We start from the raw sequence: 22,400 nt of genomic DNA on the forward strand, positions 1-22,400 counted from the left end.
TTGATTATATTGTAAAATCGAAGATATACCAATACGCAGACCACCATTTATAAATACCAAACTCTGAAGTAGGTAATTTGATTATTTTCTGTTGGTCCTTAAAACAATATCCTTGAAACTCCACGTTTGTTTGTCCTTGACAAAATACTTTTTGAAAAAAAATATTATTAGAATATTTTTCACTATAACATTCTCGTAAGGCACAGTCTAAATGTCCTCGGAAAATATATTCTTAAAAAAATCCAGGATTATTGACCGAAGGGTCCTTGAAAAAATATTCCCTAGAAATAAAAATATTTTTTTAAATAAAAATAAAAAAATATTTTTTTAATAAAAATAAAAAAATAAAAAATATTTTTTCAATATCCACGCTATGTGTCCTCGGAAAAATATTCTTTAAAAGTCCACGTTTTTGGTCTGTAGGTCCCTGAGAATATTCTTTAATAATCTACGCTTTTTTGTCCGTGAGTCCTTGAAAAGATATTCTTTATATATACAAGCTTGTTTGTTTTTTGATCCTTGAAAAATGTTCTTTAAAAAACTAAGCTCATTAAAAAAATTTCCTCGGCTATTGGCCTATTGGTCCTTGAAAAAATATTCTCCAAAAATCAGCGCTTATTGTTTTGTGGCTCCTTCAAAAATATTTTTCAAAAGACCACGCTGGACCCTTGAAATATTATTTTATCCGTGTTTGATTGTCTGTAGGTCCTTGAGAAATCTACGTTTATTATTTTGTTGGTCATTGAAAAAATATTCTTTTAAAATCCACACTTATTGTTCTATGGGTCTTGGAACAATATTCTTTAAACATCTACGTTTATTGGCCTGTAGATTCTTGAAAAGATACTCTTTAAAAACCCACGTTAGAGGACTCTGGAAGTCCTTGAAAAAATATTCTTTAAAAATCCACGTAAGAGGGCTCTGAAGGTCCTTGAAAAATATTCTTCAAAAATCCACATTTGAGGGCTCTGAAGGTCCTTGAAAAAATATGCTTTAAAAATCTACTTTTGATGGCTCTGATGGTCCTTGAAAAATATTCTACAAAATTCCACGTTTTATGGATCTGAAAGCCCTTAAAAATTCTTTAATAATCCATGTTTGAGGGCTCTGAAGGTCCTTGAGAAAAATATTCTTCAAAAATCTTCGTTGAGGGCTCTAAAGGTCCTTAAAAAAATATTCTCTAAAAATCCACGTTCGATGGCTCTGAAGGTCCTTGGAAAAATATTTTTGATAATCCCAAGTTTCATGATTCTGAAGGTCCTTTAAAAAATATATTTTTAAAAATCCACATTTGATGGCTCCGAAGATCATTGAAAAAATATTTTTTTAAAAATCCGCGTTTGATGGCTCTGACGGTCCTTGAAAAAATATTCTTTAAAAATCCACGTTTGATAGCTCTGATGGTCCTTAAAAAAATATTCTTAAAAAATCCGCGTTTGATGGATCTGAAGGTCCTTGAAGAAGTATTCTTTGATAACCAGGTTTGATTGGTCTGAAGATCCTTACAAAAATATTCTTTAAGAAACCATTATTCTTCAAAAATCCATGTTTGATGGCTCTGATGGTCCTTGAAAAAATATTCTTCAAAAATCCGCGTTTGGGGGATCTGAAGGTCCTTAAAAAAAAATCTATAAAAATCCACGTTCAATCGCTCTGAAGGTCCTTGAAGAAATATTCTTTAAAAATCCACGTTTGATGGCTCTGAAGGTCCTTGTGAAAATATTCTTTAAAAATCACGTTTGATTGGTCTGAAGAATCTTAAAAAAAATATTCTTTCAAAATTCCCATTTGATTGGTCTGATGGTCCTTGAAGAAGTATTTTTTTTTAAATCCAGGTTTATTGGTCTTTGAAAAAAAATTATTTAAAATTCCCCGTCTATTTGTCCTTTAAAACTTTCACTTTATTGGTCTGTTGTTCCTTAAAAAATATTTACCAAAAATCCACGTCTTTGGTCTTTAAAAAAATATTCTTTAAAAATATACGTTTGTGTAGCGATGTAAGATATCTCCCACCTTCATCTATTTCAAGTTTATTACTTGAAATAACGCTTTGTGGGCGGGGATTATTTGTTTTTTTTTTTCCTTTGAAATGTAAATACCTTTAAACAATAACAACAAACAAGAGGAATACTGCTTCCGGCTATTTTGCAACAAAACGCGCACACCAACAACTTCCGGCATTAAACACACAGTTTATGATGTTTCCTTTAAAGTGTGGAGGTATTTTTTATTTGTAATTTTAAATTAAATAAAATTATTTTTATTTAAAGCGAGGTAGGAAAATTATGTACCATTGAATAAAAGGCAGAAAAAAATTAAATTATTTGATGGAAGCAAATTTGTCCAAAAACAGGATAGAATAATTTATTTAAGATTAAAAAGGACCGCCAGATTTTGTGGACTTTTAGGGTTTTTAAGCGACAGTCAGGGCTAAAATCGTGGATTTTTAAACTAATTTCTTAAAGGACTATTAGAGCCTTTATTTGGGATTTGTAAAGGACCATCAGAGCCATGATTGTGGGTTTTTTAAGGATTTATTAAAGGACAACTAGAGTTAGAATCGTGGATATTTGCAAAATATTTCTTAAAGTATCACTAGAGCTATAATTGTGGATTTTTTTTTGAAGGATTGCCAGTGCTATAATTTTGGATTTTTTATGGAATTTCTTAAATAACCGCCAGAGCTATATGTAATCGTGTTTTTTTTTTGAGAATTGTTTAAAGGCTATTATCATAGATCTTTTATAGAATTTCTGAAAGGATCACATGAACTATAGTCGTGAATTTTTAAAGAGTTTCCAAAGGGCCACTAGATCTGGAATCATGAAGTTTTTAAAGGGTTTTTTAAGGTATCACCGGGTATATAATCGTGGATTTTAACTTTTTTTTTTTTGTAAATAACCAACAGAGCTTTTGTGGTGGATTTGTAATGTTTTTTTTTAAAGGACCACCATAACTATAATCATGGAATTTTATAGGACCATTAGAGGCATAATTGTAGATTTTTAAGGATGTTTTTAAAGGACCACGAGGCCTATAATCGTGGTGTTTTAAGGGATGTTTAAAAGGACCACTAGAGCTATAATTCTAGATTTTTAAATATTATTCTTAAAGACCAAAAGAGCTATAACAGATCATCTTTTTAAGAATTTCTTAAAGGACCACCAGAACTATAATCGATGATTTTTTTTTTGGGAATTTATGGACAAGCCTATAAGACTAGACTTTTTTAAGGCATTTTGGAAGGACCAGCTATGGTTGAGTATTCTTTAAGAATTTTTTTTTAAAGGACCTAGTTATAATTGAGGATTTTTTAAAGGATCGTCATAATTGCCATAAAAGCCATAATTGGGAATTTTTAATGATGTTATTCAAGTCCTATATCCGTAGATTTTTTAAAGAAATTTCTTAGAGCTTTATGGGGATATTTTTAAGAATTTCCTAAGAGAACACCAAAGCTATAATCGTGGATTTTCTAAAAATTGTTAGAAGGACCTCCGGAGCTAAAATCGAGGAATTTTTTAAGAATTACTTAAAGGACCACCAGAGCTATAATCGTGGATATTTTGTAGGACCATCAGAGCCATAATTGTAGATTTCTAAGGATGTTTTTAAAATTCTATCAGAACCGTAATTGTGGATTTTTTAAGGATGTTTTTTAAAGGACCAGAGCTTTACGAGAGTACTTTTAAAGACATTTCGTAAAGTATCAGCTGTACTCGAGTATTTTTTAAGGAATATTTTAAAGGAGCACCTGAGATATAATTGGGGATTTTTTAGGAACTATTATTATTGCCATAAAAGCTGTAATTGTAGATATTTAATATAATCGGGGTTTTTAAATGATTTTTTTGGAGAAATTTCATAAAGAATTGCTACGAGTATAAATGAGGACTTTTTAGGAATTTTTTAAAGGACCACTAGATATATAATTGGGGATTTTTTAAAGAATATTTTAAAGGAGCACCTGAGATATAATTGGGGATTTTTTAGGAACTATTATTTTTGCCATAAAAACTGTAATTGTAGATATATAATATAATTGGGGTTTTTAAAGGATTTTTTTGGAGAAATTTCATAAAGAATTGCCAGGGGTATAAATGAGGCCTTTTTAGAATTTTTTAAAGGACAACTAGATATATAATTGGGGATTTTTTAAAAGCCGTAATTGTTGATATTATGAGTATACTTTTAAAGGATCACAAGGACTAAAATCTTTGATTTTTTTTACGTACTTTTTAAAGGTACACCAGTGCTTTAAAGGGGATATTTTAAGCATTTCCAAAGGAGCACCAGTGCTATAATCATGGATTCTTAAGGATTTTTTAAAGGACCACAAAAACTATAATCGTGGATTTTAGGAATTTATTTCCAGGACCACCAGAATCATGGATTCTTAAGGATTTTTTTAAAGGACCAGCAGAACTATAATCATAGATTTTAAGGATTTTTAAAGGTCAAAAAGAGTTACTTTTTTTCCTGGAATATTTTAAAGAGCCACGAGAGATGTAATCTTAAATTTGTAAGGATTTTTAAAGGACCACCTGAGCTAAAATTGGAGGATTTTTAAAAGACTACCAAAGGAATATTCGTAGAGTATTCATAGGACTTCCAAACTACGTAAATTTTTTAACGGATTTTTAATGGATTTCACCTTGAAAGGACCTCCACATCTGTATTCCTAAAATGAGCCTTAGAAACGATGGAGTATACCTCTGCCTAATTATGCACTTAAAATGAAATATTCCTAAATTTGTAGGTTTTATCTTTTATGTTTATTTGGTTAGAAGATTAGTATTTCCAATTGAAATTGAAACTACCTTCTCGGATACCTTTGGGTACATTCCCGCAAAGTCCAAGCAAGTAATTAAAAAACCATTCCTGCATTTAAAAATATTCCCGACTGTAGTTGCACATTTTTCTCCCCCTTTTCTCTTTTGCTTACCCTGTGGTCGTCCGCATTTTCTTGGCGAGATAAGAAAAATTAGCAGCAACTAAAGCAATTACCACTCATTACTGTCATGGCATGACAATGATGCTGCTACTGGAACAGCAGTAGCGGCAACTTGCAAAGATGTTGACGATGATGGCAGCGACTTGGATTTCTATCGTCTTCGAGTTCTAGTAAACTTCCGCTATTGTCATGTGAAGCTAACTATGGTTGTGTCTTTGTCCCCTCTTGCTTTTCCTTTTCGGCCGGGTTCTTGCGGAGGGAGAATGTCTAGGATATCCATAGTGTACCATGTTTGTGGTATTCACTTTTTATCCTCCTCAAATTAAGGCACTTGAAGAATGCGAGTCTTAATAAAGAACAGCATTGGCGGCAAGACCTCTACAACCTGGTATGTGGTTGAAGAAAATGCAAAAAGGAGAACAAATCTCTTGACTCTATACAAATTACGCAAAACTACTTTTACAATTCATTTAAGTTGGCTATTCAGAGGGAGAGATGAGTAAGTAACGGAGAAAGAGAGAGAGCAGGAGAAGGTGAGTGGGAACGGTGACTGGGAACGGTGAGTGAGAGTGAGTTCACAATTACTTGACTGTGTTTTACCTCAATGCATCCGGTAATCCTTTCACTTTTCTCCTCCCCCAACCTCCTTTGTTGCACATTATCGGCATTTGCTTTCGTTTTTTCTTTGCTGTCGTCGCCTCTCGGTGAAAGTTACATTTGTACTTTCCCTATTTAACGTTTGGTTTCCATTTAATGATGCCAAGGTAATTAAGTTACCCTTAATTTCCTTCAGCCAGTACGAGTTGCAGTGGCAGTGGCAGCGGCAGCGTTTGTTTGTTGTTTTTGCTTCCTCCACGACTCGGCACGATTTTTTCCGCGAGCAGGTTTTTTTCTTCTTCTTCTTACGCAGAACAATTAAACATTTGACTTTGAACATGACATACTGAAGAGTACTTCATTAGATGTATGAATGCAAGTATGTATGTGGTAGAGAGGATGGGGAGTAGATGGTTGGGGGAATAGACAATCAAATCATTTAGAAAAGTTAAATTAAAACAAAAAAGAAGACAATGCTCAAATATTCATTTGTAAATAAAAAATAAATGATATAATAAAATTTTCTTTTGACAAAATAATGAACTTAGGATTTTTTTTTTTTGGATTTTATTTGATTTAATTATGTGCTCACATATGAGGTATTCCTTCAAAATTTCATTTAATAGGAAACTCGAAAATGCGACATATTAGCAATCGAAGATAGTGCCTATAAATATCTTAGCAAGGAGAAATTTGCGTTTCTATATTAAAAAAATATATTCTCTTCCTCTCTTTAAATGTGAATGAAATCTGTCTATAGGAGGTCTCATATCTATGGAAGACCTTTTAACGCCCATCTCTCTAAAGAACACATGTAGAAATCGGTTTAAAGTTCTTTTATTTATAGAAAGCCTGTAGAAAGGTTTCCAACCTCAGTCTTTTTATCAGAGAAGTCTTATTTGGAGTCTTCTATTTAGAGCCAATTTATAGAAATCAGGTAAATATATTCTATCTAAAGGGAACTCGTTTGTTTTGAAAGCTTGCGCAGGGTTTTCAAATTCCAGGAAATCTCTATATATTTAAGGCATATAAAAAAAACTTTTGAAACATTTTCGGTGCCGGGACAGAACCCCCACTGACAAAATCCCCCTTGCAACTATAGGGAAAATGTTCGGTTTTTTAGTCGTTACCCCCCATAATAAAGTGTGGTTTATGTCCATCGATTGTGTTGAGTTTAGAGGTTATGCTTGAGGTATTTTAACCCAATTGCGACAAAGTATTTTTTTGTGTGGAAATACCTGGTTACCCGGCTATTCGACCCGAAAATTTACTGGTTTTACAAAATGGGAAGCTTATGGAAATGCCTGTTGTTGTGGCGGCCCACACCATCACCATGGTCGGCGCTTGAGTTCTGGTGGCCAACCGAAGGTGTACATTTTCAGCTGACCTCTTTGGCAAGTAAACACGATCATTTTGTTTGTTTACAAACCGCTGGATAACGAATGTTTTCTCATCGGAACCAAACCAAATTCGGCAGTTCACAACTTTCGGCCAAGCAAAGCATCTCTTTAGCTCTTTTGAGTCTATTTTCTTTCTCTTGCGGTGTAAGTTCTTGACTTCTTTTTGGAATTTAAATGGCTTTACCCCGAGCTCATTTTTCAATATTTGCCGAATTGAATATTGCGATATGTTCAGCTCACGAGCCATTTTTCGGCCACTGCGACGCGGGTTTCGATCAAGTCGCTTCTTTATTTTACGAACCATTTGTACTGATGTTGCTGTTTTCTTCCGTCCACTTGCTTGACGTCGCTACCAGTATCACGGTAACGAGCGATGGTATGAGACACAAAAGATTTATTTACATTTAAATGCTGGAGTGCTCTAACGACTTCCACTTGTGGGTTTTCAGCCAAATATAAAGAAATCACATTATCACGCTTGAATTCCACCACGAATAACTTTTTTTCTGCAAAATTCTCACCAAAATGATTTTGTAGCTTGTAAACAATATAACAAATGGCTTAGAAATGGCATCCGTCTGAAGTTGGTGGCAGTTTTTCATCTCATCCTGTAGATCTCATCAGTTTATCAAAAATTCCGGTACATAAATATCATATTCGTTCCGAAACCGTATTTTCCCTACGAAAAACATTTGCAGCAATCGGGTTAAAAATATCTTGGATGTAGAAATTTCTGAAAGGATCAGACGGACTGTAATCGTAATTTTTTTAAAGAATTTTCTTTGAAGGACCACACCGCTATTTTAGTAATTTTTTTTGTGTTTTTAGGATCAACTGAGTAAAGGAGAACACTATTTGAATTCTATAAAAGGATTATGTTTTCTTCCATAAGAAGACCCTTTGATCTTCTATGAGAAGTATCGTTGGTCTTCTGATTGAAGTATCTTTGGTCTTATATATATGGAGATATTTTGGGCACCTAGGAGAAAATTCAAATTATTGAAGCTCAAAGATCTTCTGGTAGAAGAATTTTTGAGCTTCTTTAATTTGGTCTTCTAACGGAAGTTTCTATGGTGTTATAGGAGAATGCCTTCTAGTTTTCCATGAGGAGACTCTCTTGTCTTCTGTATGAGAATACCTTAAATGGATTTGTCTTCTATAGGTTGACTTTCAAGGCAAGAACATTTTCAGATCTTTTAGAAAAAGTCCTCTTGGTCTCCTATACGAATAGACCTCTTGGTCTCAGTATGAATAGACCATCTATTCTATTTTATGAGAAGACCATCGGGTCTGGTCTTCTATGCAGAATATAAGCAGTTCTTCTTTTAATAAAAGATTGCTTTCTATGGACTTCTATAAGAAGTCCTACTCGTGTCTCTCTCAAAAAAAGGAACATAGGGGTCTTATATGAGAAGACATTCAGACCATCTTAGCAGAAGACCTTCCGATCTTCTACAAGAAGACCCTCTGGTCTTCCATTAAAATACCTTCTTCGGGTTTTCTTTGAAAAGACCTCCATCATGTCTTTCGTAAGTAGACCTTTTTTCAGTTCTTCTTTCAGAAAAACTTCTTCAGTCCTTTGGAAAGACCTGCTTCAGGTCTTCTATGCGAGACAAACTTGTATTCTGGGATAAAACCTTCTTGTCTTCTATCTGAAAAACTTCTTCAGATCTTCTATGAGTAGACTTTGGCATATTTTTGATTAAACCTTCGACCCTTCTTTAGGTCTTAAATGGAAAGGCCTCTTTCATGTTTTCTGTGAGAAGACCTTCTTTCACTTTATCTGTGAGAAAATCTTCATCAGTTTTTTGAGATGATCTTCGTCGCGTCTTCTATGTAAAGATAATCTCGTATTCTAGGATAAGATCTTCGTGTCTTCTATTGGAAAACCATCTTCGTATCGTAAGGGACCACCTTGGGGTTTTTTATGAGAAGACTTTGGTGTATTTTATGATTAAACCTTTTTCAAACCGTCAATGGTCTTCTGTGAGAAAACCTTCAGAGAAGACTTGCCTCAGAACTTCTTGATGTCGTCTATGAAATGACCTTCTGTAAGAAGAAGTTCGGATCGACTTTGAAAACACCTTTTGGGGTTTCAGTGAGAATATTTCGTTGTCTTCTTTGGGAAGACTTTGGGGTAATCTATGAGAGGTTTTCGTGGTCTTATTTAAGAAAACTTTGGTGTCTTTTATGAGAATATTTTATTTATCTGAGAAGATTTTGTGGCCTTCTCTGAGAAAACTTGAAGACTTGGTGGTTTAAAAAGAAGTCTTGGTGGTTTTTTTAGGAAGGAAAGACCATCTATGACAGAACTTTTTGATCTTTTATGAGAAGAATTCGTCATCGTCTATAAGAAGAACTTCTGGACTTGTATATGAGTAAACCTTGAGGTCTTTTATGAGAAGAACTTTGGGTCTTTTATGAGAAGAACCATGGGTCTTCTATGGGAAATCGTTTGGATCTTCTATGAGAATAATCTACTGGTTTTCCATGAGAAGATCTACTGGCCTTATATGTCAAGATATATCGGTTCTCTATGAAAACATCTTCAGGTAGTCAAAGAGAAGACATTCTTCTATTCCATGGGAAGTCCTTCAGATATTCTATTAAGAATATTTTTTGGCCTTTTGTTAAGAGACCTTTTTTTCTTTTATTGGAGTTACATTTAAAATTTTTCCTTTGGTTTTCATTGAAGAGACGACCTTCTGGTCTTCTGTAAGACGTCTTGTTCTATTTATGAATAGCTAATGTCTTCTTTAAAAAATCTTCTGATTTTTTTAAAAAAAATAATCTCATAAAATTATTATTTCCTGAGGGACCCTCTTTATAATATCAGGGGTTCTTATCACCAATATTGCATATCGCGAGATTGCATTTCGGGAGGCCTGCTGATAAAAGTCCTCTGTAAGTTTATGAGAATTCTCTCTTTTAGAGCACAATTGTTGTTTTTTTTTTTAACTGAGGAAAACCAACACAGTATTTGCTGCTGTGCTCATAGATTAGACCCCATAAAAGTACCAATGGTATATTCAGAGAAGGTCTTCCCCAAGACTACTAGAACTTCTGAACATGAAAGGAAAAAGCCAAATGTTTGATTAAAGACAAGAAGTTTTAAGCTGGGTTTAAAAGTCTTCTATCATACATTAAAGACTTCCAAAAGAAGCTTCTATACGGCAATGACCTCTGGAAGAGCTCAACTTCTCTTGCGGCTTCTGGGTCTACTTTATGGCAATAACCTGTGAATATGCAGTAATGGACCTTAAAACCATATTCATTGAAGTAGAACCTCCTGAGCTCGTATTGATTTAAATCTAAGACAAGGTTAAATGTTATACTTAATGGGAAATCTAACCCGAAGATTGTGTAGAATTAGTTATTTCAAGGGTTTATAATCTCTGAAAAGCCCTTTAGTCTTTTCTTAGATTGGTAGATTCTCTATTCCATCTGTACCGACCTCTGAATGTTTTACTCTCTTCTACATTCCCCCAGATGGTCCCATGTGATCCCTTTCTATACCTCTGGAATACCCCATACTTATCCGCAACATCTAATTGACATTTCTACATATCTTTGACTTTATGAACTTTTGCTTTCATCACTTAATAACCCTTCGACGACTGCTACATTTTCTTTCGTTTCCACAGATGAAATGAAAAATCAAGCATTTTTCTTTCTCACACCCTCCACATATTTTCCGTGGCACGACTATGCCAAGAATTTATATAGTCTTGTTGTTGTTGCTGCTGTTATTGCTCTGTTGTTTATAACCCTTCTACTTCTTCTTCGCAGGTTAATTTTCATTTTCCATTTTGATGGCAAATATTTACGTGTTCGCTCATGGCATCCATTTTGCCACTCGGAGGCTGAGAATGTGCAACAGTAAATTTTTGTAATAAACTGACTGACTGACTGGCTGGCTGAATGACTCGTTTACATTTTTATTTGTAGCATTTCAAGGTGGGAGGAATATTTCGGAATGTAATTTAAAAAGAAAAAGGGAATGGGTGGGTCTTTAAGAAATGAATGAAGGGTAAGATGGCGGCCAGGTGAGCTACAGATCGATGATGTTTTTAACATTCACCCAGATAACCATGGCTTTGAACGAGTTCCCAGTCAAAGGACATCTAAAATTTCCAGCGACATTTACTTTCAGCAGCAAATTTTCTGACTCAAATCTTTGCCTTCTGCCAACATGCCGAACCGACTTTCTATAGCGCTATCTACTTGCAATCTTTTGACATAATTTTTCTTATGCTCCAAATAATGCCTAAATAAAATATGTTGCTGAGCCTTCCTTCCTTCCTTTCGACTTGCCATATTTTTTGTTCTACTCCATCCGGCAAATGTTACATTCAGCCTGTGCCTATTTGAAACAACTTTGCAGGATAAACTTTTCTAAATCTCTGCCTATGGAGGGGTGGTGGGACGAGGGGGCAGAGGTCTAATTATGAAATGCATATTGTGAAAAAAATGTGAAATTTATGAAATCCTACTTAACTGTTTCTCCATACACACAATTCTCTGCTTTCTTCTACATCCTGTGTAGTCCTTATGACTACTTCATTTCCAGCATTAAATTATGTTGGAGATTTTTCATTTATGAGCAGCTTAAGCACAGGTTGAAATAATAAAATAAAGTAATTGAAAATGGAATAAGAAACAGAAATCAAGGAGGTGGAAAGGCATAATAATTCAAGGCGTACGAATGTTATGGCATTGCTCATACGTAAAGAGAAGACCAGAAGGTATTCTCCATAGAAGACCAGAAGGTCTTCTCCATAGAAGACCAGAAGGTCTTCTCCATAGAAGACCAGAAGGTCTTCTCCATAGAAGACCAGAAGGTCTTCTCCATAGAAGACCAGAAGGTCTTCTCCAAAGAAGACCAGAAGGTCTTCTCCAAAGAAGACCAGAAGGTCTTCTCCATAGAAGACCAGAAGGTCTTCTCCATAAAGGACCAGAAGGTCTTCTCCATAGAAGACCAGAAGGACTTCTCCATAGAAGACCAGAAGGACTTCTCCATAGAAGACCAGAAGGACTTCTCCATAAAGGAGCAGAAGGTCTTCTCCATAGAAGGCCAGAAGGACTTCTCCATAGAAGACCAGAAGGTCTTCTTCATAGAAGACCTTAAGGTCTTCTCCATAGAAGACCAGAAGGTCTTCTCCATAGAAGACCAGAAGGTCTTTTCCATAGAAGACCAGAAGGTCTTCTCCATCGAAGCTGAAGGTCTTCTCCATCGAAGAGCTGGAGGTCTTCTCCATCGAAGAGCTGGAGGTCTTCTCCATCGAAGAGCCGGAGGTCTTCTCCATCGAAGGTCTTCTCCGTAGAAGAGCTGGAGGTCTTCTCCGTAGAAGAGCTGGAGGTCTTCTCCGTAGAAGAGCTGGAGGTCTTCTCCGTAGAAGAGCTGAAGGTCTTCTCCGTAGAAGAGCTGAAGGTCTTCTCCGTAGAAGAGCTGAAGGCCTTCTTTAAAAAAATCCACGTTTGTTGGTCTGTAGATCCTTGAAAAGTTTCTTTAAAAAAATCCACGTTTGTTGGTCTGTAGATCCTTGAAAAGTTTCTTTAAAAAAATCCACGTGTGTTGGTCTGTAGATCCTTGAAAAGTTTCTTTAAAAAAATCCACGTTTGTTGGTCTGTAGGTCCTTGAAAAGTTTCTTTAAAAAAATCCACGTTTGTTGGTCTGTAGGTCCTTGAAAAGTTTCTTTAAAAAACTACGTTTATAGGACAAAAGTTTCTTGAAAAAAATTCTTTAAAAATCCACGTTTGTTGACCTGTAGGTTCTTAAAAAGTTTCTTTTAAAAAAATCCACGTTTGTTGGTCTGTAGATCCTTGAAAAGTTTCTTTTAAAAAAATCAACGTTTGTTGGTCTGTAGATCCTTGAAAAGTTTCTTTTAAAAAAATCCACGTTTGTTGGTCTGTAGATCCTTGAAAAGTTTCTTTTAAAAAAATCCACGTTTGTTGGTCTGTAGATCCTTGAAAGTTTCTTTAAAAAAATCCACGTTTGTTGGTCTGTAGATCCTTGAAAAGTTTCTTTAAAAAAATCCACGTTTGTTGGTCTGTAGATCCTTGAAAAGTTTCTTTAAAAAATCCACGTTTGTTGGTCTGTAGATCCTTGAAAAGTTTCTTTAAAAAAATCCACGTTTGTTGGTCTGTAGATCCTTGAAAAGTTTCTTTAAAAAATCCACGTTTGTTGACCTGTAGGTCCTTGAAAAGTTTCTTTAAAAATCCACGTTTATAGGACAGAATGTCCTTGAAAAAGTTTCTTTAAAAAATCCACGTTTGTTGGTCTGTAGGTCCTTGAAAAAGTTCTTTAAAAAAATCCACGTTTATAGGACAGAAGGTCCTTGAAAAAGCTTCTTTAAAAAATCCACGTTTGTTGGTCTGTAGGTCCTTAAAAAAGTTTCTTTAAAAAATCCACGTTTGTTGGTCTGTAGGTCCTTAAAAAAGTTTCTTTAAAAAATCCACGTTTGTTGGTCTGTAGGTCCTTAAAAAAGTTTCTTTAAAGAAATCCACGTTTGTTGGTCCTTGATTTTTTTTTAAATCCACGTTTGTTTGTCTGTTGGTCCTTGAAAAGTTTCTTTAAAAAAATCCACGTTTGTTGGTCTGTAGGTCCTTGAAAATTTTCTTTAAAAAATCCACGTTTGTTGGTCTGTTGGTCCTTGAAAAGTTTCTTTAAAGAAATCCACGTTTGTTGGTCTGTAGGTCCTTGAAATTTTTTTTTTAAATCCACGTTTGTTTGTCTGTAGGTCCTTGAAAAGTTTCTTTAAAAAAATCTACGTTTGTTGGTCTGTAGATCCTTGAAAAGTTTCTTTAAAAAAATCCACGTTTGTTGGTCTGTAGATCCTTGAAAAGTTTCTTTAAAAAAATCCACGTTTGTTGGTCTGTAGATCCTTGAAAAGTTTCTTTAAAAAATCCACGTTTGTTGACCTGTAGGTCCTTGAAAAGTTTCTTTAAAAAATCCACGTTTATAGGACAGAATGTCCTTGAAAAAGTTTCTTTAAAAAATCCACGTTTGTTGGTCTGTAAGTCCTTGAAAAAGTTCTTTAAAAAAATCCACGTTTATAGGACAGAAGGTCCTTGAAAAAGCTTCTTTAAAAATCCACGTTTGTTGGTCTGTAGGTCCTTAAAAAAGTTTCTTTAAAAAATCCACGTTTGTTGGTCTGTAGGTCCTTAAAAAAGTTTCTTTAAAAAATCCACGTTTGTTGGTCTGTAGGTCCTTAAAAAAGTTTCTTTAAAGAAATCCACGTTTGTTGGTCCTTGATTTTTTTTTAAATCCACGTTTGTTTGTCTGTTGGTCCTTGAAAAGTTTCTTTAAAAAAATCCACGTTTGTTGGTCTGTAGGTCCTTGAAAATTTTCTTTAAAAAATCCACGTTTGTTGGTCTGTTGGTCCTTGAAAAGTTTCTTTAAAGAAATCCACGTTTGTTGGTCTGTAGGTCCTTGAAATTTTTTTTTTAAATCCACGTTTGTTTGTCTGTAGGTCCTTGAAAAGTTTCTTTAAAAAAATCTACGTTTGTTGGTCTGTAGATCCTTGAAAAGTTTCTTTAAAAAAATCCACGTGTGTTGGTCTGTAGATCCTTGAAAAGTTTCTTTAAAAAAATCCACGTTTGTTGGTCTGTAGATCCTTAAAAAGTTTCCTTTAAAAAAAAGTTTTTTTTAATCCACGTTTATAGCCCTGAAGGTCCTTGAAAAGGCTTCTTTGAAATCCACGTCTACAGCCTTGAAGGTCCTTGAAATGGTTTTTTTAACCCAGCTTAAAGGACTGAAAAAAAGCTTTCAATTAGTTTATCTCCATTCTCTTCATTTATTTTTTGCCCTCTTATAATTATGTTCTCCTCTCTGTGATTCACTTTTCAGATTCTGGCCTGTTCGAAGGCGACCTGCATGTCGAGTGTCATGAACTTTGGCACTGCAGCGGTTGAGGCGCGTAAAGCCGATGTTGTCCTGGACCATGCCAAGGATTTTCTGGATCAATATTTTACCTCCATTAAAAGGTGAGCGCCACCGAATTGGTCTCCTTACTCACGTTTTGCAATTGATTTTTAATTGTTTTCCACGACTCTTTGCATTTTGTTTAATAGATTATCCAGTGCTGCCCACGAGACACGTTGGAAGCAAGTGCGTCAGAGCATCGAAACCAGTGGCCACTATCAATTGACCGAAACCGAATTGATTTATGGTGCAAAGTTGGCCTGGCGTAACTCGTCGCGCTGTATTGGTCGCATTCAGTGGTCCAAGTTGCAGGTGAGTTGAAATGCAAATGTGATGGTGACAAGATTTGAGTGAAGAGATAAAAAGTGATGGACAATGGAAGATAAGACATGTCTGATAGTAATGGTCTGATAGAAATGGAAATGCATGGCAAAAAAAAAATGTTCAAAGTAAAAGGCTAACAAGAATTTAAATTACTCAGAAAGACGTTTAAAATAACTTTTTGGTCCTTGGAAAAAAATTCTTTAAATATTTATTGGCCTTTTGGCCCTTGAAAAAATATTGTTTAAAAATACACGTTTATTGGTCTGTAGGTCATTGAAAAAAATTCTTTAAAATTCCAGGTCTGTAGGTCCTTGAAAAAATATTGTTTAAAGATCCAGGTTTATTGGTCTGTACGTCCTTGAAAAAATATTGTTTAAAAATCCAGGTTTATTGGCCTTGAGGTCCTTGAAAACATATTCTTTAAAAATCCACGTTTATTGGTCTTGAGGTCCTTGAAAAAAATTCTTTAAAAATCCAGGTTTATTGGCCTTGAGGTACTTGAAAAAATATTATTTAAAAATCCACGTTTATTGGTCTTGAGGTCCTTGAAAAAAAATTCTTTAAAAATCCAGGTTTATTTGCCTTGAGGTACTTGAAAAAATATTCTTTAAAAAACCACGTTTATTGGCCTTGAGGTCTTTGAAAACATATTCTTTAAAAATCCACGTTTATTGGTCTTGAGGTCCTTGAAAAAAATATTCTTTAAAAATCCACGTTTATTGGTCTTGAGGTCCTTGAAAAAATATCCTTAAAAAATCCACGTTTATTGGCCTTGAGGTCCTTGAAAAATATTTTTTAAAAATCCACGTTTATTGGCCTTGAGGTCCTTGAAAAAATATTCTTTAAAAATTCACGTTTATTGGCCTTGAGGACCTTGAAAAAATATTCTTTAAAAATCCACGTTTATTCGTCTTGAGGTCCTTGAAAAAATATTCTTTAAAAATCCACGTTTATTGGCCTTGAGGTCCTTGAAAAAATATTCTTTAAAAATCCACGTTTATTGGTCTTGAGGTCCTTGAAAAAATATTCTTTAAAAATTCACGTTTATTGGTCCTTGAAAAAATATTCTTTAAAAATCCACGTTTATTGGTCTTGAGGTCCTTGAAAAAATATTCTTTAAAAATCCACGTTTATTGGTCTTGAGGTCCTTGAAAAAATATTCTTTAAAAATCCACGTTTATTGGTCTTGAGGTCCTTGAAAAAATATTCTTTAAAAATCCACGTTTATTGGTCTTGAGGTCCTTGAAAAAATATTCTTTAAAAATCCACGTTTATTGGCCTTGAGGTCCTTGAAAAAAATATTTTTTAAAAATCCACGTTTATTGGTCTGTTGGTCGTTGAAAAAATATTCTTTAAAAATTCACGTTTATTGGTCCTTGAAAAAATATTCTTTAAAAATCCACGTTTATTGGTCTGTTGGTCTTTGAAAAAATATTCTTTAAAAATCCACGTTTATTGGTCGTTGAAAAAATATTCTTTAAAAATCCACGTTTATTGGTCCTTGAAAAAATATTCTTTAAAAATCCACGTTTATTGGTCGTTGAAAAAATATTCTTTAAAAATCCACGTTTATTGGTCCTTGAAAAAATATTCTTTAAAAATCCACGTTTATTGGTCGTTGAAAAAATATTCTTTAAAAATCCACGTTTATTGGTCCTTGAAAAAATATTCTTTAAAAATCCACGTTTATTGGTCGTTGAAAAAATATTCTTTAAAAATCCACGTTTATTGGTCCTTGAAAAAATATTCTTTAAAAATCCACGTTTAATGGTCCTTGAAAAAATATTCTTTAAAAATCCACGTTTAATGATCTCTAGGTCCTTTCAAAAATATCCTTTAAAATCCACATTTGATAGTCCTGGAAAAAATATCCTTTAAAATCCGTTGTTGAAATAGTTTTTATTCCATATGTAGTTGTTGTTTTTCAGGATATGTGATTGTCTCTCTGTTATGACAGCTGTAGCTTAAATATATGAATATGTGCATCCTTTGGTTGTCCTTTTGTCCTGCAGAACCATAAGCGAGGATTATGTGTTGATGAATTGTGTTAAAATAAACTTAACCGATGATAAAGATGATGAGCAGACGAACTGTGGATGTGTGTGACGGCATAAATGGGATGCAACTGCAATGGGAGCATCGCCAGTTAGCAATGGTTTACAGAGCAGACCGAGTCTGGATAACTGAGAATTTTTGTCTCATATTTTTTGTCAAAGCTGAAAGCCAACGAACCGAGAGTGTTGAAAATGTCACAATTATTTAAACAAATCACGTAAAATTTCATTAAAAGTTTGTCAGTAGTTTTTTCTGATGCTGTTCTCTCTCTCTCGCGCTGTTGTGGCCCATAGCCTAGCTGTGTCCCACATCCCAACGGGGCCAACACTATGACGATGTTGTGACTTGTCAGGAGGCTATAGTTATGAATGAATTTGTAGTTGTTGATGTTGTTGGATTTTTTGTTTCTATTTAATTTGCATGTTCAGACATGTTATTTATGCATCGCATGTCAAAAATTCATTTTCAAATGAAAGTCTTCTTTTGATGAAATTGAAAATAAAAGGAACAGAGAGGAAAAGGCCATTATATTTCATTTATTTGTTTGCAAAATTATGGAAAAATGTAAGTTATTTAAATATATGAGACTGAAATTCGTGAAAACCTTATTAAGTTTCTATGATATAAATAAACGAGGATTTTTAAAAAAAATTTTTTAAGGATCTAAATAAACGTGGATTTTTGAAAAAAAAAATATTTTTTTAAGGGTCTAAATAAAAGTGGATTTTTTAAAAAATATTTTTTTGGATCTAAATAAATGTGGATTTTTAAAGAATATTTTTTCAAGGATATAAATAAACGTGTATTAAAAAAAATATATATTTTTTCAAGGTTATAAATAAACGTGGATTTAAAAACAAATATATTTTTTAAGGATCTAAATAAACATGGATTTTTAAAAAATATATTTTTTAAGGATCTAAATAAACGTGGATTTTTAAAAAAAAATATTTTTAAGGTTCCAAATAAACATGGATTTAAAAACAAATATTTTTTAATGATCTAAATAAACGTGGATTTAAAAAAATATTTTTTTAAGGGTCTAAACAAAACTTGATTTTTTTAAAAAAATATCTTTTTAAGGATCTAAACAAAACTTGGATTTTTTAAAAAATATTTTTTTAAGGATCTAAACAAAACTTGGCTTTTTAAAAAAATATTTTTTTAAGGATCTAAACAAAACTTGGATTTTTTAAAAAATATTTTTTTAAGGATCTAAACAAAACTTGGCTTTTTTAAAAAATATTTTTCAAGGATCTAAATGAACGTGGATTTTTAAAAAAATATTTTTAATGATCTAAATGAACGTGGATTTTTAAAAAATTATTTTCAAGGATCTAAATAAATGTGGATTTTAAAAAAAAATATTTTTTAAGGGTCTAAATAAACGTGGATTTTTAAAAAAATATTTTTTTAAGGATCTAAATAAACGTGGATTTTTAAAAAAAATATTTTTTAAGGATCTAAATAAACGTGAATTTTTAAAAAAATATTTTTTAAGGATCTAAATAAACGTGAATTTTTAAAAAAATATTTTTTAAGGATCTAAATAAACGTGAATTTTTAAAAAAATATTTTTTAAGGATCTAAATAAACGTGAATTTTTAAAAAAATATTTTTTAAGGATCTGGATTTTTAAAAATATTTTTTAAGGATCTGGATTTTTTAAAAATATTATTTTAAGGATCTGGATTTTTTAAAAATATTTTTTAAGGATCTGGATTTTTTATAAAAATTTTTAAGGATCTGGATTTTTTAAAAATATTTTTTTAAGGATCTGGATTTTTTAAAAATATTTCTTAAGGATCTGGATTTTTTAAAAATATTTTTTAAGGATCTATATTTAAAAAAAAATTTAACGATGTGGATTTTTTGAAAATATTTTTTAAGGATTTGGATTTTTTAAAAATTTTTTTTAAGGACCTGGATTTTTTTAAAATATTATTTTAAGGATCTGGATTTTTTAAAATATTTTTTAAGGATCTGGATTTTTTAAAAATATTTTTTAAGGATCTGGATTTTTTAGAAATATTTTTTTAAGGATCTGGATTTTTTAAAAATATTTTTTTAAGGATCTGGATTTTTTTAAAATATTTTTCAAGGATCTGGATTTTTAAAAAATATTTTTTAAGGATCGGGATTTTAAAAAAATATTGTTTTAAGGATTTGGATTTTTTAAAAATATTTTTTCGAGGATATGCATGGACCTGGATAATGGTCCTGAATAATATATGTGACAAGTTTGATCTCATAAAGTTGGTATTTTCCTTCCTCTCAAATATCAATCCTGTACCCACAACTGCCTCCGCTCCTTTCCCCTCCCCCCATCAGTTTTCCAACTGCAAAGAAAACCAGTTATCTGGCCACTGTCCACTTAACACTCCCAATCTTCCTAAATGCCTCTTGACAACATTCTTAGAGTCCTTTAATTTCAATCTCTCCATTTGACTGAGGTTTACATACCAACCAAACAAAAAGTCAAGCCATAAAGAAAGCACAACAACACCAAGAATTTACAAAAGCTATTCCAAGCTTGCCAACAGACTTCTTGGAATAGTTTGAAGAATTATTTAATTTGTGTTGAAGTAAGTGTTTCAGCAAAGTTTTAGGGATTTTTGCAGATAATCCTTGGGAAAATCTTTTCAGTTTCCGTCCACTCAAATTGTCCTATGGTCCAGTTGGTCTGAATGGAATGGTCATCAAGTCAAAAGTCGGAATGTGGTAAAAGGGAGGGTGTGTATGTGTGTTTGTGGTATTTGACTTTTTCATTTGTTGTTGTTGTTGCTTTTTGGTTTGTTATGTGTGGCGTACGGGTCAAATATTTAGTCTTCTTTTTTTGTGTGGGATACTCAACAAACACTTCAAGTGGAGAAGACGGGGGAAGTCCTCATTTAACGAATCCATGCTAAGTGTTGAACCCAAAACAATGCCAAAACCAAACAGATTAGTTTCTCTGTCTGTTTTTTAATGGGGTGTGTGTGGGAGTGTGCGAATTTTTAAAACAAACAACAACACCACCCGCAATTGGCATTGTGTTAACTAACTGGTCCTTAGTCGAACTTTTCTGGCCACTGCACGGAACACTTATGGCGTAAAATTGAATTTTATTTATTTCATTTGCCAAACTTGCCCCCATACATGTGTCACTTCATTATTTGGGTTGTTGTTGTGATTTGTTTAATTGAAATGTAGTTCATGGGCCAGTGAAGTGAAGAGGAAGTGGAAACTTTTAGACAAATGAATTTTTATTTGCAAACACATATTTTGAAATGTGTTTTGGCCGAAACCAAATCTGTGTAATGTCAGTTTGGGCAATAAGTACATATGCAAATGTGTAAACAACTATGTCGGACCAATTACATAGTTCCGCAAAAGTTTGGGGACTGGAACATTTACTTTGGGGGAAATATGACGATGCGAGGCATCCCAGCAAACATTTGGTAAATTTGAAATTTGCGAATAGCTTCTGTAATTCGTAATATTTCATTTGTAATTCGGAGTTTCCGTTTGTTATTCGTGGATTTTTAGTAAAAAATATTTTTTAAGGATCTGAATAAACGTTAATTTAAAAAAAAAATTTTAAGGATCTAAATAAAAGAAGATTTAAAAAAAATATATTTATTTAAAGATCTAAATAAAAGTGCATTTTAAAAAAATATTTTTTGAGGACATAAAAGAACGTGGATTTTTTTAAAAAAAAATTTAAGGACATAAATGAAAGTGGATTTAAAAAAAAAATTGAGGATTTAAATAAAAGTTGTTTTTAAAAAATACCTTTTAAGGATCTAAATAAACGTGGATTTTTTTAAAATATCTTTTAAGTATCTAAATAAACGTGGATTTTTTAAAATATCTTTTAAGGATCTAAATAAACGTGGATTTTTTAAAAACATTTTTAAGGATCTAAATAAACGTATATGTTTTAAAAATATTTTTTAAAGATCTAAATGAACGTGGATTTTTTAAAAATATTTTTGAAGGATATAAATAAACGTGGATTTTTTAAAAATATTTTTGAAGGATATAAATAAACGTGAATTTTTAAAATATATTTTTTTCAAGGATACAAATAAACGTGAATTTTTAAAATATATTTTTTCAAGGATATAAATAAACGTGGATTCTAAAAAAACGTGGATTTTAAAATATATTTTTTTAAGGATATAAATAAAAGTGGATTCTAAAAAAACTTAGATTTTTAAAATATATTTTTTCAAGGATATAAATAAACGTGGATTCAAAAAAAAAACGTAGATTTTTAAAATATATTTTTTCAAGGATATAAATAAACGTGGATTCTAAAAAAACGTAGATTTTTAAAATATATTTTTCAAGGATATAAATAAACGTGGATTCTAAAAAAACGTAGATTTTTAAAATATATTTTTTCAAGGATATAAATAAACGTGGATTCTAAAAAAACGTAGATTTTTAAAATATATTTTTTCAAGGATATAAATAAACGTGGATTCTAATAAAACGTAGATTTTTAAAATATATTTTTTCAAGGATATAAATAAACGTGGATTCTAAAAAAAACGTAGATTTTTAAAATATATTTTTTCAAGGATATAAATAAACGTGGATTCTAATAAAACGTAGATTTTTAAAATATATTTTTCAAGGATATAAATAAACGTGGATTCTAAAAAAAACGTAGATTTTTAAAATATATTTTTCAAGGATATAAATAAACGTGGATTCTAAAAAAAACGTAGATTTTTAAAATATATTTTTTCAAGGATATAAATAAACGTGAATTCTAATAAAACGTAGATTTTTAAAATATATTTTTTCAAGGATATAAATAAATGTGGATTCTAAAAAAACGTAGATTTTTAAAATATATTTTTTCAAGGATATAAATAAATGTGTATTCTAAAAAAACGTAGATTTTTAAAATATATTTTTTCAAGGATATAAATAAACGTGGATTCTAAAAAAACGTAGATTTTTAAAATATATTTTTTCAAGGATATAAATAAACGTGGATTCTAAAAAAACGTAGATTTTTAAAATATATTTTTTCAAGGATATAAATAAATGTGGATTCTAAAAAACGTAGATTTTTAAAATATATTTTTTCAAGGATATAAATAAACGTGGATTCTAAAAAAACGTAGATTTTTAAAATATATTTTTTCAA

At 32.1% G+C, this 22,400-nt stretch overlaps 1 protein-coding gene across 1 annotated transcript in view; it reads left to right on the plus strand.

The window, feature by feature from the left end:
- The window catches only part of LOC101891936 (nitric oxide synthase), a 143,333-nt gene that overhangs the window by 24,574 nt on the left and 96,359 nt on the right, over positions 1–22,400 (plus strand). The window contains exons 3-4 of the mRNA XM_059125611.1: positions 14,801–14,937; positions 15,025–15,187. Coding sequence (XP_058981594.1) covers positions 14,801–14,937; positions 15,025–15,187 — 300 coding nt within the window. The remainder of the gene's footprint in view (positions 1–14,800; positions 14,938–15,024; positions 15,188–22,400) is intronic.

This window comes from Musca domestica, unplaced genomic scaffold (assembly GCF_030504385.1).
Source record: "Musca domestica strain aabys unplaced genomic scaffold, Musca_domestica.polishedcontigs.V.1.1 34, whole genome shotgun sequence".
NCBI lineage: Eukaryota > Metazoa > Arthropoda > Insecta > Diptera > Muscidae > Musca > Musca domestica.